The sequence below is a fragment of the Lithobates pipiens genome, unplaced genomic scaffold, assembly GCF_037356315.1.
Source record: "Lithobates pipiens isolate NorthernLeopardFrog02 unplaced genomic scaffold, aLitPip1_a1.2 Scaffold_8, whole genome shotgun sequence".
Lineage (NCBI taxonomy): Eukaryota > Metazoa > Chordata > Amphibia > Anura > Ranidae > Lithobates > Lithobates pipiens.
Genome location: NW_027507903.1, coordinates 66,883,526 through 66,909,401, shown reverse-complemented (window position 1 = coordinate 66,909,401; position 25,876 = coordinate 66,883,526). Strand labels below are relative to the sequence as shown.

Below are 25,876 nucleotides of genomic sequence, written 5' to 3'. Positions count from 1 at the left end.
GAAGCGGGGTCACACCAGAAGAGCATGCAGAGCCCTAAGACATCCGAGACAAGACAGGGATCCCCGTGAAGGGCAACGTGGACATGAACCTCCACCACCACACCCCCAACTCACGCTAGGAAATGAGAAAACCCGTGTCACCCCTTATGACAGTGTCCTCAAATGAGACTGGGGACCCTTAGCAAAGGTCACGTTACCTATACAAGGAAAACCTACCACTTTTCTCATTGGCATGAGTGCAGCCAGGAGTGTGTTGAGGGCTGAGGACCTGCCTGATAATTCTTTCCTTTCCACTACTGATGTTTCCTGCGTGGGAGTGGATGGGGTGCCCCGCTCCAGTCCACTCACTGAGCCTCTCCAAGTGGGGACATTTCCTGATTTGCTTGCCAGATTTGTGGTGTCCTCTACATGTCCCTTGAATCTACAAGGAGCTGATGTGCTGTCCAGACTACAGGCGTCAATCATCTTCACACCTGAAGGGGGGGTGAAGTTACATACTCCCCTATCCTTGGAAGACTCATCTGCTTTGTATTCTCTGCCTCTCCTGATGACACTTCATGAAGCAATAACTCCAAGTTCAATACCGCAGGAAGTACTTGACAGAATCCCTGCGTGCCTATGATCCACAGGACCGGAAGACAACTGTCACTTAATGGTGCCACCAGTTTCAGTCAAGCTCAAAGAGGGCGCATCATTGCCCCGGAAACCACAATACCCCCCATAAAGTTAGCTCAATCTGCAGCTATTTTGAAGCATGTCAAGGCCCTCGTGTCAAATAGAGCCCTGATACCCTGTGCATCTCCATGCAACATACCTCTGTTCTCTAGGAAAAAGAGAACCCCTAAAAGAGAACCAGCTACTTGCGGGGGTGTTCCTGACTGTAAAGTACCTCACAGTGGTGGACCATGCAAACGCTCTCTTCAGTGTCCACCCACACTCCTCCTGCTGGTACCCTTTGCATTCACCCACGAAAAAACAGCAACATATCTAGACAGTTATGCCAAAAGGGACACAGAACTCTCCAAGCTAGTTTGCAAACGCTATGGCTATCATCCTTGACACATAACAAGAGGATCACCTGGAAGTGATTCTCCTCCAATATGTTGATGACCTTCTCCACTGTGCAGCTGACTTACCCACTGTTGAAGTCACATAGCTCAGCCATCAAGGACTTGATGGACGTCCTGCTTCTCCCAACCCAAGTGACTATTCTAAAAGTAAAGCACACAACAAACTCAACTCGAAGGAAGCTCGAGGCAATCTAGCTGATTCGGCTGCCAAACAGACAGCCAGTGGTTCACGGGAAGTGGAAAGCAGGGTCGTAGAAGAAGACCACTCCGTTCTTACCCTACAGACTCTCCCAGTGGACAGAGTTTATCTGAAAGAATTGCAGGAAGCAGCAAGTCCAGATGAGAAGGAAAGCTGGAAACGGAGAGGAGCAACTCTCAGAGATGGACTATTCGAGTGCAACAAGAAGCCTTGTCTAGCCAGGAGTATGTACCCAGCCATGGTGCAATGGGCAAATGGAGCTGCCCACTTGACAAAGACTCTTATGAACTTATGAGTTACTCCATTGACCAACAACTTCTGCAGATCATGACCTATCTGCAACAAATGTAACCCAGAATGTACAGAAAAGTCACAGAAGAAGCACCTGGCAAAAGCTCTATACCCCTTCCAGAGGATACAAATTGATCACTCCCAAATGCCAAAGGAGTGGCAGATTCTAATACGCCCTAGTGGAGGTGGACATGACTGCCAGGACCACAGCTAAGAAACTGCTGAATGAGATAGTATGTAGATTTGGGGTCCCAGAGGTGATAGAGAGCGATCAGGGCCCAGCTTTCACAGCAACCCTTACAAAAGAGATATGGGCAGCACTGGGGGTTCAGTTGGCTCTACATACCCCATACCACCCTCACAGTAGCGGGAAAGTAGAAAAGATGAAAGGAACACTAGAAAAACAGGATGTTAAAGATGGCCCAAAAGACTAACATGAGTCGGCCAGACAGTTTGCCCATTGCCCTGTTCAGTGTCAGACACACACCCCGGGGGAAACATGCCCTATCCCCTTATAAAATTTTGTTTGGTTCAGCCCCAGACTTGGCTGTCACTTTCCCCAACAGTTACAATCTGATGTGTTGACTAATTATGTAACCGCATTATCACGAGAATTAACCCAAATGCATGTCCAGGTGTTTTCTTCCATTCCAGATCCTGAATTAGATACAGGAACACACCAACTACTGCCTGGAGATTGGGGGCTGGTAAAGAAATTTGTGAGAAAACATTCTCTTGAACCCAGATATGATGGTCCATTCCAAGTTTTGCTGACCACACCCACCTCAGTTGAACTGGCCGGGAAGAACACCTGAATACACGCCTCCCACTGCAAGAAAGCTCCAACCCCTGAGGACAAGATCCCGCCCACTTCATGACGACCATGCTGCATATCCTTTTTCTGTTTGGTCTAGGGGGGAGGCCATCACAAAAAATGATAACATAATTACATTTTGGTATAACTCTTCAGGTACACGTGACAACTTTACCTTTGATTACTGTGACATAGTACCGTGTCCATTTGACTCTTTCATAGCAATGCCATTGGTACAGTGACATCCCTGATGGTAAGGATATATGTGTGTGTTTTACAAACAGTTATTGGGGCCATAATTGTGGTTCCTGGAAGGGACAGTGTGTTGAAACATAGGACCAGATTAGAAGGAATCTGGACCGGTGAATGTGCCCTTGAAAAGGTCATTATGCCCCTCCATATCCTAGCAGAAGATACTCCTGATACATACACTGACCCAGCACACAGTCAGAGGAGGAAGCTTTGACCCTCATGTGTACATAGATGCTATAGGAGTTCCAAGGGGGGGGTCCCTGATGAATTCAAAGCCAGGGATCAGGTAAAAGCTGGTTTTGAGTCTTTGATCCCCATAATAAATGTGAACAAGAATGTAGATTGGATCAATTACATAAACTGTAACCAACAAAGATTCGTGAATTACATTAAAGATGCCATCCAGGGAATTGTTGACCAGTTAGCCCCCCACTTCCTACATGGCATTCCAGAACCGGATGGCCTTAGACATGGTGTTAGCTGAGAAAGGAGGTGTCTGTAAAATGAGAGAAAAAAAACGGGAACCTGTTGCACCTACATTCCTGATAATACCGGCCCAAATGGTAAAGTAACTTTAGCTATAAAGAAATTAGAAGATTTGTCATTGGAGTTGAAGAACTCCGGTATTACAGACTCATGGGATCAATATTTTAGCTGGATGAGTGGGTGGCAGAAGGTGCTCGCCCAGATAGGGGTAACGGTACTAATAATCCTGGTTCTTTTAGCCCTGATTGTATGCTACCTTTCGTAAAGAAGTTAATGAGCAAGGCTGTAGACAACAGCCCACCTACATCTCTCCACCAAGAAGAAGAGGACCCTCATATGATGGAGGATGACAAACCATTCACTCCTCTACAGTCACTCCCTATCCAAAATTTCACAAACCTATAGGGATAGATAGCACCTGCTTGCCCTTCTCCAGCTGTATCGAGGGGGGTAGTGAACTAGTTGCTGCCTAACTATATACAGCTTAAAAAGAGTTGCTGAGGAGAATGGGCCAGGTGAGTAGGACCTTTAGATGAGGGACAGAAGAAAATAGCCATTTTAGGGGGGACTGTTAAGGAATCTAATGTACATAATGATAATCAGAAAATGTCTATTTGCTTATGTGTATACATGTTCCTATGCTCCTTACTATGTAATATACAGATTGACTTTTCCGTTCGGAGTTAAGATGGCGTCTATACCCTACATCCCCCACGTTAGAAGAATGCATTTGAGATAAGGGAACCAGCTTCAACCGAACTTCAAGCATCAAGTTTCTTCATTTCTCTTGTATTGTAACCAATAAGATGTACCAATTAGACTGACATAGCAATGACGTATCTTTCTGTATAAAATATCAACCCCGCCCACCAATAAATCAGAAGTTAGAAGTAAACACTCTCTGAGATACGTTCAGCTCAGGCTACTTCTAACGTGCATGCACATTTATACTTTTTAATTAGAAATAGCAGCAGATAACCAAGAACTAATTTGTAGTTCTTATCCATTTCACCAGAACTCGCATGCAGAAGCATGACGACCACTTGCGGTTCATCAACAGTTTTACTGCGGCTTTGAGAGTCTGCAGCTTGTCTGAAGGGAGAAACACTTGCTTCCAGAGTCCAGCAGTAAGCCTAGGTACTCCAAACGCTGAGTCGGTACAATCACCAACTTCTTTAGGTTCAACAGCCACCGAAATTCCTGCAGGGTCTGCATGGTGATCGCCACATCCTCTAACTCTGAGGCGGAAGATGCTCCCAGCTGCAGCAACGCCAAAACAGGAGTCAATACCTTGGTAAAGACTCAGGGGGCTGATGCCAAGCCAAAAGGGAGAGCCAAACTGTAAGTGGGCTTCCCCGACTGCAAATCGTAGAAATCCCTGATGCCGAAGGCATATGGGTATGTGCAGGTACGCATTCTGGACGTCCAAGGATGCCAGGGAGTCCCCTTGATGGAATGCAGCGACTACTGAGCGAACTGATTCCATTCTGAACCTCTGTACTTTTACATTTAATTGAGGGCTTTCAGGTCTAAGATTGTAGTCCCCAAAAAGGAAGGGGGTACGTCCAAACAGGTTTGAGTAGAACCCCTGAAAACCTTCAGTTTCTGGAACAGGTACTACCACCCCCAATAGGGCCTCCCGGCAAGCCGGGAGTACGGGGTATGCTGGAGGGGAAGAATCTGTTTTGCGGCCACGAGAGGAACTCTTGTAGCCTAAGGAAATCAGATAGCATTGGTCGGACAGCCAAGAGGCCCACCGGGCTGCAAACTCCCGAAGGCGACCCACCCACCACTGTTGCGGGCGGGGCAAACCTTAATGCGGTAGCACTTTTGCTCGCAGGCTTTTGGTTCCATGGATGCTTTGGTCCTTCAGAGGTTGTCCTGTTGGGCTGGGGACACTTGGTTGAAGCACAAGGCGGACGAAAAAGACGTTTGTGAGCAGAGAATGAGGGCCCTTGCCTACGGCATGGCTCCTTAGCCTTCCTGGCCTGTGGCAGTAGTGTACTTTTACCACCTGTGGCATTTTTAATGTCATCCAATGAGGCGCCAAGGAAGGGAATATCTGTCGGCTTTTTTGGATGCCTGGTCAGCATACCAGCAGTTTAGCCAAATCAGGCGCCTCAGCACCACAGCTGACACTGAAGTCCTGGATAACCGAGGAAGGGTATCCAGGGCTGCATCACAAGTGTAGTTCAGGCCTTGCACTAGTTGGTCTGCTAGTTTCATGCAGACAGGAGAAGCCTGTTGCTCTCCCAATTTGTGGTGCAAAAGTTTTGCACCGCGGTTAGTGTCTGAGATACAAGTGCGGATGCCAATACTGGTTGCATTTGACCCCACAACCGTAAACAAGGAACGAGCCACTGCCTTAGCCTTCCTGTCCATGGGGTCCTTAAATGCAGGAGTCAGGGTACATTGCGGTCGACCCCATTCCTTGTATATGAATCAAAATAAGTCAGATAAAGGAACACCTTAGATGAACGGGCTGGCTTGTGGGACCCAAAAGGGACCGCTACAACAGCAGAGGGATCCGCTGGCTTTTGAATCTTCAGGGTATCACGCAGAGCTGCGATACGTGCTCCAACAAGCACTTTGTCACGCACGGACCCGGACGGGAACTCATCCTCACTGTCCAATAGGTCCTGGTCAGCGTCACCAGCCTCAGCTGGGCCCCGAGTCTGCGTTAGAGCTCTCCCCGGAGGACAGGGGGATGGCAGGGGCTGTTTTACCACCTTTGCTCTCACTCACCGCCTCCATCTTGGCAACGAACAAATTAAGGACTGCCGACAAAGCATCCGGAGGCACTGCACTGTCTGCAGGAAAACCGGTTGCAAATGCCTGGATTTTGGGGGAAGAAACCAGTTTCTGAAGCCATGCTGACCCTATCCTGTCTGCCACCTGTTGAGTACTTAGGACAGTGATGGTCCCACCTGCCTAACTGCTGCTGGCTAAGGGGCTCTTTCCCTCAGAGCTCACCACCCTGACTGGTTCTGCACCGTTTAGCTAGTAGTGCCTGTGTCAGTTCCCAGATGCATAGGAGACCACACTGAGCACCAGTCAGTGCAGATCTGCACAGCACAAACTGACCAAAAACATGTTCAGGCTTCAAGAAAAAATGGCTACCGAGCATCCAGTATAAAGGACATAATCACAGGGAAAATGGCGGCCGAACTACAGGAAAATGTTTGGAGAGCATGCTCCTCCTTGCCCCACCAAAGATGGCCACTGAGCACTGTATACAATGAGGGACAGTGAATAAAACAGGCAGATAAATGGTAGAGAAACAGCGCTACATTGATCAGACACACAGCCAGCGCAGTTCCCCCCCCCCCCCAAGGTGAGATCCCCTGTATATGACACTGCTCAGCAGCCTATGCAGCATCCCCCACAGGGAGGGGGGGGGGGAGATGGGGACAGGGAGAGAAGAGGGGGAGGTGAGGGACCCCCAAATCGACCTCCCAGGGAATGCCCAGCCCCACAGAGGCAGGGAGAGCTGTACTTACCAGTCCTGAAAAGCTGGGAGACATTCCATCACAGACCCACTCTCCGATCAGTACGGGGTGGCTGCTGGCCCAGCACACTGACGCAGACATCAGTAGCCCAGTCATGTGTGTGCCCTGGAGCATTTATGCTCACCGACCACCTCTGGAGCTGAGGCATGTCGTGGCCGACCCAGCGCGGAGCTCTGGTCTGCACATGCTTGCTGGCCAGGCTGGGAAGACTACAAGGATAAGAGTATCCAGCCGGCAGTTGATAGATCACAGGATCTTTAATCTTGCGCAAAAAGCAAAGCTTCTGCACAGAAAAAAAAAAAAAAAAAAAAAAAAAATCCATGGACCGATGGGCCTGCAGGGTTCCTAGGTCCTTCTTCACTTCACCTTCTACAGAGTCCTCTCCTGAAGGTGGCGCAACAACCCAATGGTCTGAGAGGAGCTGTGTCAGTCAGTGAATGTAAGAAAAAAAAGTTGCTCCACTGATAAGTCAATTTAAGCTGTGACATTCAAAGGTTAGGGTCAGAAGCTGGCATAAATATGAAAGCATGGATCCATCCTGCCATGCATCAATGGTTCAGGCTGTTGGTGTAATGGTGTGGGGGATATTTTCTTGGCACGCTTTGGACCCCTTAGTACCAATTAATCATTGTTTAAATGCCACGGCCTAAGTATTGTTGCTGACCATGTCCATCACTTTATGACTAGTGTACCCATCTTCAGATAGCTACTTCCAATACCATGTCAAAAAGCTCAAATCTCAAACTAGTTTCTTGAACATAATGAGGTCACTATACTCCAGTCACCAGATGTCATCCAATAGAGCACCTTTGGGATGTGGTAGAACTGGAGATTTGCATCATGGATGTGCAGCTGACAAATCTGCAGCAACTGAGTGATGGCATGTCAATATGGACCAAAACTCAAAGAATGGGGGTGGGGGGGGTACTAGCAAGGTGCACCTAATAAAGTGGCCAGCGAGTATCACTTGCTGCTAACCAAACCTGTAAAAAATAAATTTGGTTCCAATCTAATAAAGCAAACTTATGTTTCCACCATCAGAACTATAGCAAGGTAATTTTTAAACAAACCAGCATTTACCATTTTCACTCAGCCATTTAAGACCAGTTTTATTGTCATTTCATCTGTCTCATTCAAGTAATACAATATTTCAGGATAAAATACAGCATTAAAACGCCAACAGACTTTCAAACTAGCTGTGAGAAACAGGCTTTATTAAAAACAGTATGTCAATTCATTTAAACTGAATGACTAGACATGGTGTTTAAAAACCAAACTCGATTTACAACGAAAATAAAGAAAATACATTAAACACCACACTATCGAAGGCTTAAAACTAAAAAGTTAGCCTTTACAGTTCTATCACTGTTACTATTTACCAAAGAATGATCAAATGTGGGAATGTCACTAAAAATAAGGAATTATGCATTGCGATCTAAGCGGACGTCAATTTCTCTGCCATTGATTTTTATGCCATTCATTAATCTGCATGCCTTCTCTGCTGTCTCTGGGGCATCAAATCTCACAGTTCCACAGCCTTTAGATTTTCCATTCTCCATTTTAATTTCAGCAAACATTACTCGACCTGTAACAGAAGTGAAACCATGTGGTTACCATTAGTTTGCATTAGACAAACTTCAGCTCAGAATGGGTACGCCATTTGGGAAGGTTGGGCAATGTACAAGTTGATATCTGAAGGAACAATTACCCCTTTATAGGTCATCTCCAACAGAAAATCTCTGCAAATCTAGAAGTCAGTGGGATAATCAGCGATTGTGTATGCAATTCAATGTCAGATATATGTTCTGAAAAGCGTGGAAGTGAGAATGACGAGCATACATCATATTAAAAGAGAAAGTAAACTTCCTCTGCTTACATTTACCTATAGGTAAACCTTTAATAAGGCTTACCAATAGTTGCAACAGCTTAGTTCTAAGGCAAGTATATCTTAACCACTTGCCGACCGCCGCACGCCGATGTACGTCGGCAGAATGGCACGGGCAGGCATAAGGGCTTACATGTACGTCCTTGCCTGCCCGCCCGGTGCCTGCGGCGGTCGGTATTCGTTCGGGAGCGATCCCGGACGAGGGGACTGCCATTCATTCATGGCCACCCCCTCGCGATCGCTCCCGGCGAATGAAAATGTCCGGTGACATCACTTCCTCTCCTGTAATGTAAACACAGGAGAGGAAGTGATGTATTCTCTCCTCTGTCGGTAGTTTTCGTTCCGGCACCGAGGTTCGGTGAGTTGCACCAACACACCCCACATACAGTAGAACATGCCAGGCACACTCACACCCCCCCTTTACCCCCCGATCACCCCCCAATTACCCCTGCCCCCCCAGTCACAGTGACACCAATTGCTTTTTTTTTCTTTTTTTTTTGCATTGGTGTCATTTGTGACTGTAGTAACTGTTAGGTCAGTTAGGGTCAGCCCCCTTTAGTTCTAATGTGCCCCCCTAACCCCCCCCCCAATAAAGGTTTAACCCCGTGATCACCCCCCGTCGCCAGTGTCACTAAGGCTGGGTTCACATTGCAGCGGTTTATGAGAACGAATGTGATTCGCACCGCACTGCAGTGCAAATCACATCCGATCTCTGTGCGATTCGAGTTCAGCCATACAGATAGTATGGCTGAATTCGTGTCGCACCCGCCGCACCGCCGCAAATTCGCACGGGACCCTTTTTTGGCCCGCAGCAGAATCTGATCGCATGGGTGTTCACACCATGCGATCCGAGTTTGCAGATCGCACTGCGATATGCGAACTGATCTGGGGGTGTCATTAACATTTCACTGACACTCCCAGCAGTTCGCATAGGGCAGTGTGAACTGCCGCCGGGAGGCATGTGATGCGGGAACCCGCCGCGGATTCATGGCGTTCCCGCATCGCTCCAGTGTGAACCCAGCCTAATAAGCGATAGTTTTTCTGATCGCTGTATTAGTGTCACAGGTGACGCTAGTTAGGCAGGTAGGTATTTAGGTTCGCCGCAGCTTTTTATAGCGCCAGGGACCCCCATATACTACCGCATAAAGACCCCTGATTGCCCCCTAGTTAACCCTTTCACCAGTGATCACCATATAACTGTTACAGGTGACGCTGGTTGGTTAGTTATTTTTTTTATAGTTTCAGGGCACCCGCCATTTACCACCTAGTCTCACTAGTGTACCCCTAAATTTAGGGGTGTCTACTTTCCAAAATGGGGTCATTTGGGGGGGTTTGTGCCATCTTGGCATTTTATGGCCTTCAAAACTGTAACGCCCTTAGAAAGCCTGAAGGCGGTGCTTTGTTTTCGGGGCCCCGTACGCGGCTAGGCTCCCAAAAAGTCCCACATATGTGGTATCCCCGTACTCAGGAGAAGCAGCAGAATTTATTTTGGGGTGTCATTTCACATATGCCCATAGCATGTGTGAGCAATATATCATTTAGTGACAACTGTGTAAAAATAAAAATAAAATTTTTTTTTTGTCATTATTCAATCGCTTGAGGCAAAAAAATAAAATATTCAATGGGCTCAACATGCCACTTATCAATTTCCTTAGGGTGTCTACTTTCCAAAATGGGGTCATTTGGGGGGTTTTGTACTGCCCTGCCATTTTAGCACCTCAAGAAATGAGATAGGCAGTCGTAAACTAAAAGCTGCGTAAATTCCAGAAAACGTACCTTAGTTTGTAGATGTGACAACTTTTGCGCAAACCAATAAATATACAATTATTGACTTTTTTTTACCAAAGACATGTGGCTGAATACATTTTGGCCTAAATGTATGAATAAAATTGAGTTTATTGGATTTTTCTAACAAAAAGTAGAAAATATCATTTTTTTTCAAAATTTGCGGTCTTTTTACGTTTATATCGCAAAAAATAAAAAAATCGCAGAGGCAATCAAATACCATCAAAAGAAAGCTCTATTTGTGGGAAGAAAATGACGCAAATTTTGTTTGGGTACAACATTGCATGACCGCGCAATTACCAGTTAAAGCAGCGCAGTGCCAAATTGTAAAAAGACCTCTGGTCATTTACCAGCAAAATGGTCGGGTCTGAAGGTGGTTAATGAGCTAGTATGCCATTTTACTAGCTCACTCTGCCTTTGTCTTAGAGGGTTTGTGCGGTTTTTTTTTTTAAATCAGGGTTTACAACCTCCAACATCAGTGGGGTGAAAAAAATAAATAAAAAAAAAACCTACAAGCAGCTGCAGATTTCATTTTTAGCTATGTAAATCATGGTGATAAAATACAATTCGGCCAAAAAGAACAGACTTATGAACCCACAAACATGAAAACACTTACCACACTGACTGAATTTTTCTTTCAATTTCTGCCATGTCAAGTCAAATGGGAGCTATAAGAGGGGAAAATAAATAAAAGGATCAGAAATGATGAGGTTATAATGAATCCCGCTAAAATTCGTAAGGTGTGATTCTTACATTTCTAACAAATATTTGGCATCCTTTATTTCCTCGTTCTCTTAAGCCGCTTCCCAACTGGGTGGAACCAAACCCTCCAAAACCTCTGTCCATATCCATGGCTCTGTCCAAACCTCCACCAATACGGTCAAAGCTGGAGCTCATTCTGTCCATACCAAGGCCCATACTCATGTTATTTACCGCGCTCATTCCAGTGCCTAAGAGAAAAACAAACATTCACATTACAATAAAAGCAATATCCAATGAACCATCATGTTACAAAAAAGTTACTTTGCTTACTCATTCCAGATCCCAAAGGACCAAGAGAAGAAGAACCCATTCCACCAAAACTTCCAACCATGGCACTGCCTATTTAGGTAAAAAGAAAAGCAGTTTAAAAAACGCTGAAGCCATAGCAGGCAGCCTGTCATTTACAGATCCATAACATCTATTGCATTTTCAAAAAAAATATTGCATATGTACCCTAAGAGAGTGCACACAATGCTGGTTCTGAGTGTCCCATTAAAGCAGGGGTCTCAAGCTGTTGGCCCTCCAGCTGTTGCAAAACTACAAGTCCCATGAGGCATTGCAAGGCTGACAGTTACAAGCATGACTCCCAATGGCAGAGGCATGATGGGACTTGTAGTTTTGCAGCAGCTGGAGGGCCGCCTGTTTGAGACCCCTGCATTAAAGGGATAAAAAAAAAAAAATAAAAAAAAAAAAAAAAATAAACACCCACACACAAATGTCTTACACTTACCTACTCTGCAGCAGTTTTGCTCCTCTTAGGTCCCCCAGTGCTCCTCTTCTCTGAGTGCCCCATAACAAGCCACTTGCTATGAGGACACTTGTGCATGCTCTCAAGCCCCACTTTGTCCATAAAACACAGAACGGGGCTCAGCCCCACCCTTGCTGCCACCTCACTGGCTGTGATTGACAGCAGCAAGCACCAACCAATAAGAAAGTACAGAGAGTAGCCACTCATGCACACTGCTGGATTGTGATTGGGTTTTGGGGGGGCTGTGAGAACGGGTGGGAGAAGAAGTGCATGTTTCTAGAACCACTTTAAGCTTTAAGTCACATGTCACAAGACCAAAATGTAGAAATTAGGATTTGCTATATGGGTTTAAATGCTGCAGCGCATCATCTATAATTTAACAATCCTAAACTACTGAACTTAAAGCAGTATCAAACCCAAAAGCAAACATATTGCAGCCAACCAATTCTTAAAAGCAACGCCTGCATTTGTTTTCTTTTAGGCGCTTTCCTTTTAGAGATCTGGCCAGCAAGTCTGTTTTTCAAAAGCCCTTACAAATGTGGGGGGCAGTTAAACACAAATGCAGCCACCATATCCATTGGTAAGCTGCAATTTGAAATTTTGCTTTGCTGATGCCATTTGAAAGCATACCAGTATAAATAATTCAGTATTTCACACAAAGTACCTCCAAGTCCTCAAGATTAACCATTTATAAAAATATCGAGCCCTATGCATTTCCTCTCAAGCCATTTTTACCTACTGCTCTCGGATACAAAAATAAATAAAAACCCACATCAAAACAACCCCACTTACTCATTCCGCCAAATGAATCTCCAAAGCCACGACTTAATCCAAGCTCACTGCGACCAAATTCTCTGTCCATGCTGCTTCCCATTCCTCCTCTGTACAAGTCTAAATCAAAATTAAAGAAAAGGTTAAAGCAGAGCACAGGGCATTTGGACAAATAGATGAGAGCAATGAGTCTTGCCAGCTTACCTCCCATGCTGCTTGCCATGCTCGCCATGCTGCTTGACATGCCTCCACTCATGCCGGAACCTAAACTGCCTCGGAAGTCATCTACACCACCCATTCCTATGCAAAGAAAACATTTGGCAACGTAAGGGGAAAAATAAAAAATTTAGGAGGGCTCCAAGTACATTAGTTTACATGAACACTTCTGCGCACAGCTTTATTACAAAAGATCTTTAAACCTCCCTATTTAGCTGTATACCAGAGTACTGCAAGACTCCGCAAAATCTCAAAATTGCTTTACGTCAACCACCTTATTACATACACTAAAGCATCGGTGCTCAACCCGTTGCCCTCTAGCTGTTGCGGAACTACAAGTCCCATCAAGCCTCTGGGAGTCACTTTTGTAACTGTCAATAACACGCAATGCCTCATGGGACTTGTAGTTCCATAGCAGCTGGAGGGCTGCAGGTTGAGTATCCATGCACTAAGACATCAAAAAAAAAAAAGCCAGGATTTACTAAATGAATAAAGATTGCTCACATTAACCACCTTAAGAAAAAGCCTTTTGACAGTTTACATGTAAAAATATGTATTTTTTGCTAAAAAATGACTTGATATTTTTTTTAAAGCACAGGCACTCGAGAATAAAATGGTGGGCATTGCAACGTGTCACACAGTATTTGTCTGCTTCTGCATATATCCCCCTGACTCCAAGACAGAGAACCGAGCAAACACTGCCAATTCCAGTTCTCATAGCTTTGTGACCTGGTGATTGTCAGTCACTGCTGCCCGCACTGCAACCCCCCCTCCCGAGCTGTGGAAAGGGCGGAAACCAAGAGGCAGAACCAGATGCCGGGCCAAGGTTGTAGACCGATTCGACAATATTGTCAATCTTTCTGCAGCCTGGTCCAACTGACGTTAGTGGCTTTCAGGCCGCACTCTGCCGAAAACAGGTCACAGGAGTGCAAAACAAAGCGCTCTTATGACCCACAGGAGACGTAATACAGCCAAACAAGCTTGACATTTTTTTTTTTACACTGTCCCTTTTTAAAATCACTTTCATATTTATCACAGGAAAGATTAAATATCCCCTGTGATAGCAATAGGCAGTGACATGTACTCTTTACTGAGAGATCACTCCTCTGCCCTTCAAAGCTTTGAGTTATACCAAGATCGGTACAATCTAATGCTTTTTTTAAACCACATCATCTGGCAAAACCAGAAGTGATGAAATGCTCATCACTTATGGTTTCATAGCTCAGAGCCATTCTGGTCTCCAGGGTGGGCAAGTCCCCAGCCTCTGCTTGTAAATGCAATCCAGTTGGTATGAACAGTATACTTTATATGCCACTTTAAATTCTTAGTAATGCAACTCAAACCAAGACAAATCTGAAAGCCAGGTTATTTAAAGTGTTACTAAACCCAGGACCCTGCATTCACTGTAGTGCATCTACCACAGTACACAGAAATGCAGGACCCCTGTGCCGATTAAAACACACTCGGGGGGGAGAAGAGAAAGATACCCACTAGCAATACACACCAAACTGAGCATGTGCACCTGGAGCCAGTGGAAGAGGCTCAGAGCAGACATGACACACATTACAAGCATGTTTTACTACATATACGCACTGACTTTGTTGTGGGTTTAGTAACACTAAGCGTTTTTTTTACACAGACCCAGATCATACCTGTCATTCGGCTCACGCCGCTAAATCCTGACATGCTACTTAGTCCATCCATGCCACCAAATCCGCTTCCTGTTGTGATGGAGGGGAAAAAAAAAAAAAAGTCAAATAAGTTTTGCTTCAATGCCATATTATTTACAGACTAAAAGAAATTATAACATTTACCTCCCATTCTACTCATTCCACCAAAACCAGGTCCATCCATACCTTTAGACAAAAAAAATAAAAAATAAGTTATTCACACTTCACAGTACAGTGGGCTTTGAGCACTGACAAAGGTTTCATTCACACTTGCCTGATGGACCCATGCTGCCCATTCCACTACCCATTCCAATTTGTGTTGCACTGATAGGTTGTCCACCTGGTCCAAGACCCATTCCAATTCCACCAAGTCCACCTGAAAAAAAAAAAAATGAAGTCACATTTGAGACAAACTTGCTGATGTTAAACTACAACTGTAACCAAAAAGTTGCAGATCATTTTTTTTCCCCAAGTTCCTGAAAAAGTGGTGATGTGCTCAATACCAGGATATGCAATTAGCAGACCTCCAGCTGTTGCAGAACTACAAATCCCATGTGGCATAGCAAGACTGACGACCACAAGCATGATGGGACTTGTAGTTTTGCAGCAGCTGGAGGTCCACAAATTGCATATCCATATACCATATGCATGCATATTTCCATGGGAGAATGGCTTCTTGCATGCTTCTGTAGACCCATTCCTACTGTTGGAAGCCCATGGGGTGCCACAGATTCCCTCAACTGTCTGAAGAGCACTCCAGAGACTGAATATGCTGGACAAGCAATGGCGCAGCTTCTGATATTTTTACATTTTAAGTCAACCCAATGGCAACTTATTTTACACACAGTAACTTTATTAAACATTCAGGCCAACTGCATCAGAACTAAAAATATATGACTTTTGCATGATTAAAAGGAAAGATGTTGTTACCACATGCTAGCTTCTTAAGGGCTAGATCACAGTTGAGACGTATGGGTTTCCTTTTTTGCTTACATCTCTTCTATGTGAGCTGCTGACATCTAAAAATCTTTCCGGCCCTTTCAGAAGTGCTCCCATGCTTTTAAAATCAAGCTAAATACCTGTGGGAGGAGCTACAGTGTAATACTGACAATAGTCTGGCTCCACCCACTTTCCTGTCTTGCTTGAGTGATGTTGGCCCTCTGCTGGCTCGAGACTTTCCTCCTCCCCCCTAGCACGTTTCAATGGTCAGCAGAGATAAGAGCACTTCAGTCAATGACTGAGGTAGGAGAAGTCACGGACCGTAATTTGTAGAGGACATTTACATACACAGCACTATCTACCAGAGTGAAAATAGATTTGCAAGGCAGAATACACATAAGGATGCGACAGCGCACAGGCATGCCATACATTACTGGTATAGTTATAAAAAAAAATTAAAAATCAGAGCCAACATTGTGAATGAATCCTTTCATTGACTATCTGGATTTTTATGAGACAATGAAACCATCCATTCACATCTACTTTTATTTTCCTACTGAAGCCCAGCGCTCCTCAGACATGGGCAGAGCGTTGCTAACCTCATAAATTGGTGTATTACTTAGTACCACTATAGCAATAGTGTTCCCTTCAATGTAAATAGAGTATTACAGGATCACATGTACAGGGATGGGGATGATGGGATTGTATTAGGAGTACAGTGACAAAGGGATGATTTGTATGTACAATAAAGGAGACTCTGGGAACATATTGGGAGTTGACATCTCCCCTGCCATGTACTGTACACAGATCTGCTCTCTACACATAGCACTGTGTACATTTCAAAGAACAGACACAGGTCACTATGCTCCTCTTCTCAAGTAACAGTGCTATGTTTAGAGATTACCTGTGTTCATTTCTGGTTTTGAATGAGAGGGGGGGGGGGGGGGATTCAGAGGACACAGGAAGGAACATCAAAGCCCAGGGGAGAGTTGTTGGAATCTCAGACAGTTTGCATATAATAGCCAGAGAGGCGAGGACTTCACTGTATCACACTGTCCCTGCTTCAAGAATTTAGCTGGGGACATGCTGCCATGGAATAAGAGGCACGTGAAGAACGTACCTATTCTAAATAGCAGCCTGGGTGTGCACCTCTTCAAACACACCCACATGTCCCCGGGAAGGAGAGAGTGAAGGGGAGGGGCTGGATTGTGGAGATGTTTCCACCCCGATTCTGGGATTTTCAAAAGACTATTCTGCAAAAACTAAAGGACCGATGGTAGCATGTACTACCCATTTTTGCATGCCCATATGTCTCTTTTAAAGAGTGTTTGGTGCCATTACGAATGGCTCCCAACACACTTATGTTATAGGACACATCGGGGTTGATTTACTAAAACTGGAGAGTAAAATCTGGCTCAGCTATGCATAGAAACCAATTAGCTTTTGTCAGGCCTAATTGAAGCTTAAGTTAGAAGCCGATGGGCTACCATGCACAGTTGCACCATATTTTGCATTCTCCAAACTTTACAAAGGGCAACTGGAGAATTCTGTAGAGGTTGTGTGGCGCAAGGCAGCCTACACATTTTAAGCTCCACCAAGGGTTTTCAAAGTACGTGCACTTCAAAACTGCAAGAGAAGGGCTTACCACATATCAAGATAGCAGATATATAAAATAAAAAACAAGTCATACAAATTATGCCTTGTACTTACGAGGTAACTGAGGTGGTTTTTCCATGGCATGAAAGTCATCTGGGGGAAGAGACTTGTCATCCTACAAGGGAAAACAAATAAAGTAAGCAGAATGACCAACACTCCATTTACACCTCCATGTAATGTGACCACACATTTTTCTCAGGACATATATGGTAGCGCATTCATTTAAAAATGTGGGCCGCATTTGGGGTGCTGTTAATTAAGGACACTTTTTGCACATTCACGGGAACATGCAGATTTGAAGGGAGTTTTTTTACTGCCAAAAGCAGCCCAAAGTCTTACCACTTAAGTAAATTAATATGCACAAGTAATGTTTTACTCACCATTTTTACATGCATAGGCCTATCAAACAAGAACTGGCCATTAAACATAGCTGTAAGAAATCACCGTTAAGGAACTATACCATTAAGTTTTAGATCAGTACCATTCTGGGCTAATATTCTAAAATCAGAATGTATTAATAGGATATGCTAAAGAATTTACATGTCTATCTAGTAAGTGGAACATGCTGCATTTTTCCTGCACTGGACCGCTGTAAAACGCTTCAAAAACTCACAGGAACGCACTGGAACATCCATGTTCTTAAGGGGGGGGGGGGGGGTCACTGGACTGCATGCATCAAAAACACACATACATAAAAGCATCTGGAGCGCAACCGGACTGCATTTCTATAGTGTGAACTGGCCCATAACCACTTCAATACCAGGCACTTTACACCTTCCTGCCCAAGCCAAATTTTCAGCTTTCAGCACCGTCACAATTTGAATGGCACAGTCATGCTACACTGTACCCACATTTTTTTTATCAGTTTGTTTCCACAAATAGAGATTTCTTTTGGTGTCATTTTATCACCTCCGCAAATTATTATTTTTTTTTTTATTTGCACAAAAAATAACCAAACATTTAGGGCAAAAAAAAAAAAGTTGGTGAAAATTTTTTGTAAATAAGTTTTCTTCAATGACAGGCACCGATATGGCAGCACTGATGAGGTAGCATTGATGGGCACTGATAAGCGGCACTGACTGGTGCATTGCTGGGGATCACTTGTCTGTACTGATCCATGATGTTGCCAGTCAGTGGCCATTTGTGGGCACCAATTGGCATGTATTGGGCATTTTTTTTATATGTGGATGGCCATGGGGTAGACACGATTGAGGAAAAGTCGATCAACGGCTCTTCCTGTTTACATCGTGATCAGCAGTGATTGGACACGGCTGATCACGTGGGGTGCCCTCCGCTGCTTATCCTGCTGCCGATAAAAGTAATCTTGCGCCGAATCAGCCGCAGAGACCACATTCATCTTGTAGCGGACCGCCGGACGAACATAAGGATACCAGAGTTATGGCAGCTAGCTGCTGCCATAACGACATCCATCCTCAAAAAGACGTATATCGGCGTCCACTGGTCTGGAAGTGTTTAAGCAAAATTAACAGCCGAGATCTGCCTGGAGTTTTAAAGCCCTGGTTTACACCCAAGCGTTTTTAGTTCGTTTTTGCAGACACTACACAGTCCTATGTGTCAGTCACATCTGTGCATTTTATGGAAAGGGCCAAGAAATTACTTCTGGTTTTCAGTTCCATATACTTCAATGGATTTAAAAAAAAAAAAAAAAAAGTGTATTGAAAAACACAAAATGCACCTGGAATATGCAAGCTGCTACCTGCATAAGTGAACCAGATAAGCAGATTCCATTACTTAACCATGTACCTGTACTTTTTTGGTTGATACTTGCAGCCAGAGGCATCACCCCAATACCATTCACAGCTGGCGGGGGTTTGACAGCCAATGTGTCCTTTGGCCGTTAGCAAGAGCAGTGGGAGGGGACAGCCTTTCCCCCACCCATCTCACCGAGTGGCCAACCAGCACGTCCACCGGCTGGAGACACGAACCAAGCGGGAATCTACTTTGATCGCATCTCCGATTTAGTAACCTAACCCAGAAGCAACATCACTTCCAGTTTACTCGGCTGCCAGTGGCGCAGAAAAAAAAATAAAAATTTCTGTATTTTTAAAAAACACAGATTTTGGCGTTCGGGATACTTTGAATTACAAAAAGATTTGGGAACTTTTAGACCCGTCACCGCCTATTACTGTCATAAGAGATGTTTACATTCCTTTTAACAGAATATATAATAAAATCTATATTCTATACCAAACATTTTTAGATTTGCATACAGTGAAAGGTTTAGAACCAGTTTCTTCTGACGGGGAATAGCCAAGTTACTCCAACAGTAAAAGGAATCTCCAAGGGTGACAGGACTTTCTAAACTTTCACAGATTTGTGCTTGCTGAAGCAATCTTACTATATTTCTGGTGACTACAAGTCAAGTTAAAAGAAATCTTCAACAGGGACAAACTGCAAAAAAATTAAATTAAAAAAAAGAAGACTCAAAACTCAGACTATTTCTTGCACTCTCTCCCCCCAAGTCTCGGTTCACACTGGTGTTATGCGGGAACCAGCGCGGTTCTGTGTGGGCTCCCACATCGCATCTGACTCGCAGGTGGGTCACACTGCTCTCTGCAAAGCGCTGTGTATAGTTCTAAACATTTGTCATGTTACTAAATATACACATGAAAGAACTTTTACTTTGCATCACAGTTATATGCTTTGTGCACAACATCAATATATAAAATGAAAGGGTACTGTACCCAAATGCACATTTCAGGACCTATAATCAGCCAACATTATGAATAAGCTCTGTCAGTATAGTGGTACAAAACCACTTGAAGTTGCAGGGAGCGGGGAAAAAATAAAAAGGATACAGATTGCTTGTACTGCCTCTATGGCTTGTTCAAAGGTAACCGTTCCCATTCCACGACTTTTTCCATCTTTATCTTCCTTAATGTCGGCTCTCTTCACATTTCCAGCAATGCTAAACACTTCCTTCAGTTTCTTCCACCCAACTTTAAAGTCCAGCTGAGAAAATAAAATAGATAGATACATATTTGAATCTGTAAATCCCAAGCAATAGCTTGCTAATAAAACAAAAGTCAAGCCAAAAACATAAAAAGAAACCTCTCATATTCAAGCAATCATTAACCCTAATCAATGCAATAAACCTTTTAAATTACTACATATTCACCTATGTTATGCATATTATATCTTCATATATTCAGCTATAAATATCCACCCTGATCTGGGTTGTACCTATGGCCTGCAATAGTGATACCATGGTTTTCGATATGCACTGGAGGTAGAACACAACATTAGCAACTGCCCGGCTCAAAGGCTGACAGAATATCTTCTCTCCCCCCACATTATATCAATGTACTGTTTGGAGAACGTGAAGTGGTCCCTCTAGGGAGCAACTTCTGCTGAATGGATGTTTAGGAGCAGTTGGGCATTTTTTCTTCAACTGCTCCTGAACTCTCCTCTCATCTTATTACATATACACAGGGTCATTTACAATAATTTCTAGGCAGTTGAAAAGCTGAGTTTAGAGGCATTTCACACGCCAAACGCTTCTAAACACAGTAGCTTGCATTTAGTTTACAGGAGTTTCATTTTTCGCATTTTTTTAAATGCTTTGCAAACGCAGCAAAATGCAGCATGTAACAGCAGAAAAACTGATGTTTTAAACATGGTTACTATCTGTCAAGTAAAAAAATAAAAATAAAATAATAATAATAATAATCTCAAGTACATGAAGCCTTAGGACTGCATTGATACTTTTTTTCTTCTTTAGAAAGAAGTTAAACTTACATTAGCAACAAAGACTGTTGTTCCAAGTCGCCCAGCTCTTAAAGCCGTGATTATCTCTGGAGGGATGTTGGGGTTATTGAGAATTGAAGGTGGGAGATTTACAATTGCGGGGCCTACATCGGCGTTATGGCTCCCAGGGAACTGGCCACCGCTACGCTGCAGAACTCTTCGTGCATGCTCTCCATCTGGATCCTGCATAAACATGTACACATTAAAAAAGAAACAGATTCAAGAAACAAAAAATTAAAATCTCATGAGAGCTCACAGAATATCAAGTGTTTTTGCCCCCCGATTTTAAAGTTACCCGTACTGGGATAACAGTACATAAACTAATTTTAAACACTACTAACAGCCCTGAATTTATTCAGAAATCAAAGTTAGTGCAAAGTGTATAGACTGCATTCACATATCAGCGTATTGGAATGGAAGTGTGGCGGGATTCACATTTGAGATGCCATTGATCTAAATGACACCTAAAATCATGGTAGGGGTCCCACGCAATAAACCGCACTATAATCCGCATCGTGTGAAGCATGTCGCCCAAAAGTAGCACCTGAACTTTTTTTGGGTGACAAGCTTCATGCGATGCAGATTGCAGCGTGACCATCATAGCAGATCCCCCACTGCAATTTTAGGAGAGAGTCAGGTGAATGGCATCTCAAAACGTGAGTCCTGTGATTTGTCACATCTGCGCTTTGAAACTGCGGAAAGAATCGCAGAAAGTCTGCCCGTGATCCAAAACGTTGAAGTGTGAATGCAGTCAGTGATACACAACTAGCTTAAGGCTAAACCCCTGGATGCTTACCGCCTTGATGTTAAGGGGTCTTCCATTTAGATCATGCTTATTCATTACATCCAATGCTTTTTGTACAAATTCCATGTCTTTAAACTCCACCACACTGCAATAAAAAGGGTTTGATGAATATTTTAAATGTGTAAAAATTTACATATGCATAGGAAGGCTGTATCAAAAGGAGACTTACCCACATCCCTAAATCCACGTGGCCACACGAAAAGAATCCAAAAAAACAAATAAAATAAAAATAGAAAAGTGTTAGCTTGAATACCAATCACTTAGATCAGAGATCACTACGGGGTCTATTTAAAATGTTTTCACACAACTTAACCAGGATTCACACATTTTTTCAAATTGGATTCAATCAGAAAAAAACACAACAAAAAGTGAACCCTCAAGGAATCTTTTGAAAACATTTATAAAAAGACACCCAAGACTGGATACACTGTCTAAACATAGCCATCATACAGTGGAAGGACAACTTTGTCACCCAAAATTTTTTTTCAATATTAATCTCCAAAAAACCGTAAACCGCAAATTAAGACTTCTGTCACCATGCTCAATGACTCACTTGTTTCATCAGGAAAAAAATAAAAAATATATATATTATATATATAATCCTTAACCAGATAATTCTCGGTTTCTAATTAAGAGTCTAGCTCAATGACTCAAAACGTTCACAGCACTGACAGTGGAGCAGCCCTGCACGCCACAACAGGTAATTCAAAAAAAATATATTGAGACAAATTCAGTACAATCCCAGGAATACTGTCAGACGTGCCAGTGAATTGTACTCCGAACCTGACTGACATCTGCATTGAGCTTTTAGCAGCAAACTTACAAGAAGTGAGCAAGCAAATGTTTAGAAATTCAGTCATCACTTTCAACCCTCATGTAATTTGGATGAAAAGTAGCATACTGTGAGCCTTGGAACATTCAGACTGCAATACAGTGTAAGAAAATGAAACTTACTTTCCAATATACTTGTACAGTGATACAGAAGACTACTGGAGGCACTTTACACCTCAAGCAGATGGTTGCCCACGGCACTTACCCTTGATTTTCCTTCAGAATCCTTAAAGAGCTCCACGTATGTAACCTCACCAACTACATAAGACATACAAAGGGAAAATACCAAGAGACAAAGCATTTAACACCAGTAACTTTACTGTGCCCTGTGCACAGCTCTACAAAACAAAAAAAAATGACCTATAAATTCACCAACAATCAAACACAGAACCGACATAGCACCTATCAATGGCTACCTCATTTTGCTCAATTTCAGGACTGTGAAGCAGCCACATTGTCAAGAGCAATAAACTAATACCATTTTACTCCTTAAATACCAGATGTAGTATATGAATAGGATATAGTTGAACACATTCAGATATACAGCTAGTACCTTAATCAACTCATTAGAATAGTTAAAACATGTCGATAAAATAAAGATTGGCCATCCAACTCACAACAGCTTGTTTAAGGTGACTTTCTACCTGAATGTCTTCAATTAGTAAAATTGTCTTAAGATCCAAATTAACAAGTCAATGTGTTTCACAGTAGGCTACAAATACATACAGTGAATAAAACCATAGTCATTCACCTTACAACAGAGACACCAAGGACTATTACAAATGTTACAATTTTTTTTAAAAATAAAGAGAACACACTACCATGAAACCAAGGGGAACATTTTAGACTTTGGTGATTTCCAGTGAAAACCATTAAGTCTCCAGTCCAATTTTGTAATATTGGATATTAAGTCAATTTCACAAGAACAGGCACTAAAACAAAAACTGCAAGACAGTCTTTGCCATTAAACACACGGTCACCAAAATTACTCTATCTGCAATAGTGGTCTGCTGTGCAAGACAAGCACCTACTGCTTGGAAACAGCAGTTATGTATCCAGACATCTCTCCAAGTTATACTAACAGGGTCAGTAAATACATCTCCAAGTTATACTATTGGCCTATAAAAACCACATTACAGCTGCACTTAACAGCATGCAAACACTTCCCTGGTAAAACAGGTATAATAATCTCTATGTACTAGAGGGGGGGGGGAGAGAAAAATAAAAACTCCACCCCACCTTTACCTGTATTAAGGTGTGAATTTCAAAAGCTTGAGAGGAAAGGGAAGGGGACCGATATATATGGTTGCAATGACTGCAGCCAAAGCTTACCTTTCTCCCTCATAAGGTCTTTAATGGCTTGCCATTTCATGTCATACGGAATATTGCTGATGAACACCCTATTCCGGCTCTGACCCTTTTTCTCCCCAGAGCCCTTCTCTTTTCCATAAGGATGGAATCTGCTTCCCTTTCTATTTCCAGATTTCTCTTTAAGCGTGGATTTCTCTTCTTTTGAGTCCTCATTTTCCCTGCAAGAAAAATGCATTCTATTTACAAAAGCATAAAAATAGTTCTGTTCTTACACCCAAAAAAGGGATACTATTAATGAGTACATTTAAAAAAGCCCCCACTGAGTTTAGAAACTCTAGTTGAAAAGTTTCATGCTAGAATTTTGCATCATTGCCTTTCTAAACATGATCCTTTTCTAGAAAAGCAAAATGGTTACATAATATATCCCTCCAATATAGAAAAAAAACACTACATTCTACTGACCATACTATGCCCATGAATGTGGAGGAGACACTTTCTAAATACAACATATGGGTCACGTGTGAACAAGCACTTTAATCTCCGGCTTTTCAGTGTCACCTGTCTAGTAGATGAAAGATTTAACTGGCATGTAGGCATCAAGAGGCTGTCTTACTCTAGGACAGGGGATGAAATGTATGAACCATGTTCAAGAATAATCCACTCAGTCATTCTGTATAGCAGGTGTCTCTAAACATTAGATACAAAAAGGACTATAGGGGGGCCAGACTGGCTATCAGGAGTAGAAAACATCCCAGAATCAGTTGGGGTAAGCAATGCCTCATCTTTGGTATCAATGAAAGGAACTGTGCCCCATCTTGGTGGTATTGGGAGGAATGGTCCCCATTGTTGGTGTCATAGGGAGGAATTATGTCCTTTTGATGGTGTACGTAAAAGAAATACTGCCCAAAAGGGCTATATAAAAGCAAGCAAAGGGTCGCAGTTGAGACCACTGCTGTATAGAATTAAAACGGATGCCTATCTCAGAAATAAGTGCATGGTGTCAAACACAAACCAGAGAAAAAAAAAAAATATTAAAAATAAGTGTTAACTACCCTTTTTCCAGGAAGGCTTACAGAGATACTCCCTCCCACCTAGCACAAGAAACACATAAAAAAGTACAGACACAGGCAGTAGCCCCTTAACCACTTAAGGACCAGGCCTCTTTTTCGGACTTGGTGTTTTCATGTTTAAAACATTTTTTTTTGCTAGAAAATTACTTAGAACCCCCAAACATTTTATATTGTTTTTTTTCTAACACCCTAGAGAATAAAATGGCGGTCATTGAAATACTTTTTTTCACACCGTATTTGCGCAGCGGTCTTAGAAGCGCACTTTTTTTTGGAAGAAATTCACTTTTTTGAATAAAAAAATAAAACAGTAAAATTAGCCCAATTTTTTTTTTACTGTGAAAGATAATGGTACGCCGAGTAAATTGATACCCAACATGTCACGCTTCAAAATTGCGCCCGCTCGTGGAATGGCGTCAAACTTTTAGCCTCAAAAATCTCCATAAGCGACATTTAAAAAATTCTACAGGTTGCATTTTTTGCGTTACAGAGGAGGTCTAGGGCTAGAATTATTGCTCTCGCTCTACCGATCGCGGCGATACCTCACATATGTGGTTTGACCACCGTTTTCATATGCGGGCGCTACTCACGTATGCGCTCGCTTCTGTGCGCAAGCTCGTCGTAACGGGGTGTTTTAAAAAAAATTTTTTTTTTCTTATTTATTTTAATTATTTTTACACTTTAAAAAAAAAAAAAAAAAATGGATCACTTTTATTCCTATTACAAGGAATGTAAACATCCCTTGTAATAGAAAAAAGCATGACAGGTCCTCTTAAATATGAGATCTGGGGTCAAAAGGTCCTCAGATCTCATATTTGGGCTAAAATGCAACAAAAAAAAAAAAAAATCTGACATTTAAAAAAAAAAAATATAGCTTTAAGAGGTATGGGCGGAAGTGACGTTTTGACGTCGCTTCCGCCCTCCTATGGTATAGAGACGAGTGGGGGCCATCTTAGCCTCACTTGTCTCTATTCCCAGCTGACTGAAGGACCCGATCGGCTCCGACGCTACCGACGGCTCCGGTAAGCGGCGGAAGGTGCG

General features: G+C 43.1%; 1 protein-coding gene across 1 annotated transcript in view; it reads right to left on the bottom strand.

Moving 5' to 3' along the window:
- Positions 1–7,696: 7,696 nt before the first annotated feature.
- The window catches only part of MYEF2 (myelin expression factor 2), a 33,946-nt gene continuing 15,766 nt past the window's right edge, over positions 7,697–25,876 (bottom strand). Inside the window, exons 2-18 of the mRNA XM_077469575.1 lie at positions 23,790–23,986; positions 22,663–22,715; positions 21,796–21,803; positions 21,618–21,711; positions 20,813–21,004; positions 19,873–20,026; positions 17,434–17,483; positions 17,108–17,168; positions 14,733–14,834; positions 14,603–14,644; positions 14,441–14,509; positions 12,777–12,872; positions 12,594–12,692; positions 11,324–11,392; positions 11,045–11,241; positions 10,908–10,959; positions 7,697–8,206 (exon numbers count right to left, since the gene is read on the bottom strand). Coding sequence (XP_077325701.1) covers positions 8,043–8,206; positions 10,908–10,959; positions 11,045–11,241; positions 11,324–11,392; positions 12,594–12,692; positions 12,777–12,872; positions 14,441–14,509; positions 14,603–14,644; positions 14,733–14,834; positions 17,108–17,168; positions 17,434–17,483; positions 19,873–20,026; positions 20,813–21,004; positions 21,618–21,711; positions 21,796–21,803; positions 22,663–22,715; positions 23,790–23,986 — 1,699 coding nt within the window. The 3' untranslated portion in view covers positions 7,697–8,042. The remainder of the gene's footprint in view (positions 8,207–10,907; positions 10,960–11,044; positions 11,242–11,323; positions 11,393–12,593; positions 12,693–12,776; positions 12,873–14,440; positions 14,510–14,602; positions 14,645–14,732; positions 14,835–17,107; positions 17,169–17,433; positions 17,484–19,872; positions 20,027–20,812; positions 21,005–21,617; positions 21,712–21,795; positions 21,804–22,662; positions 22,716–23,789; positions 23,987–25,876) is intronic.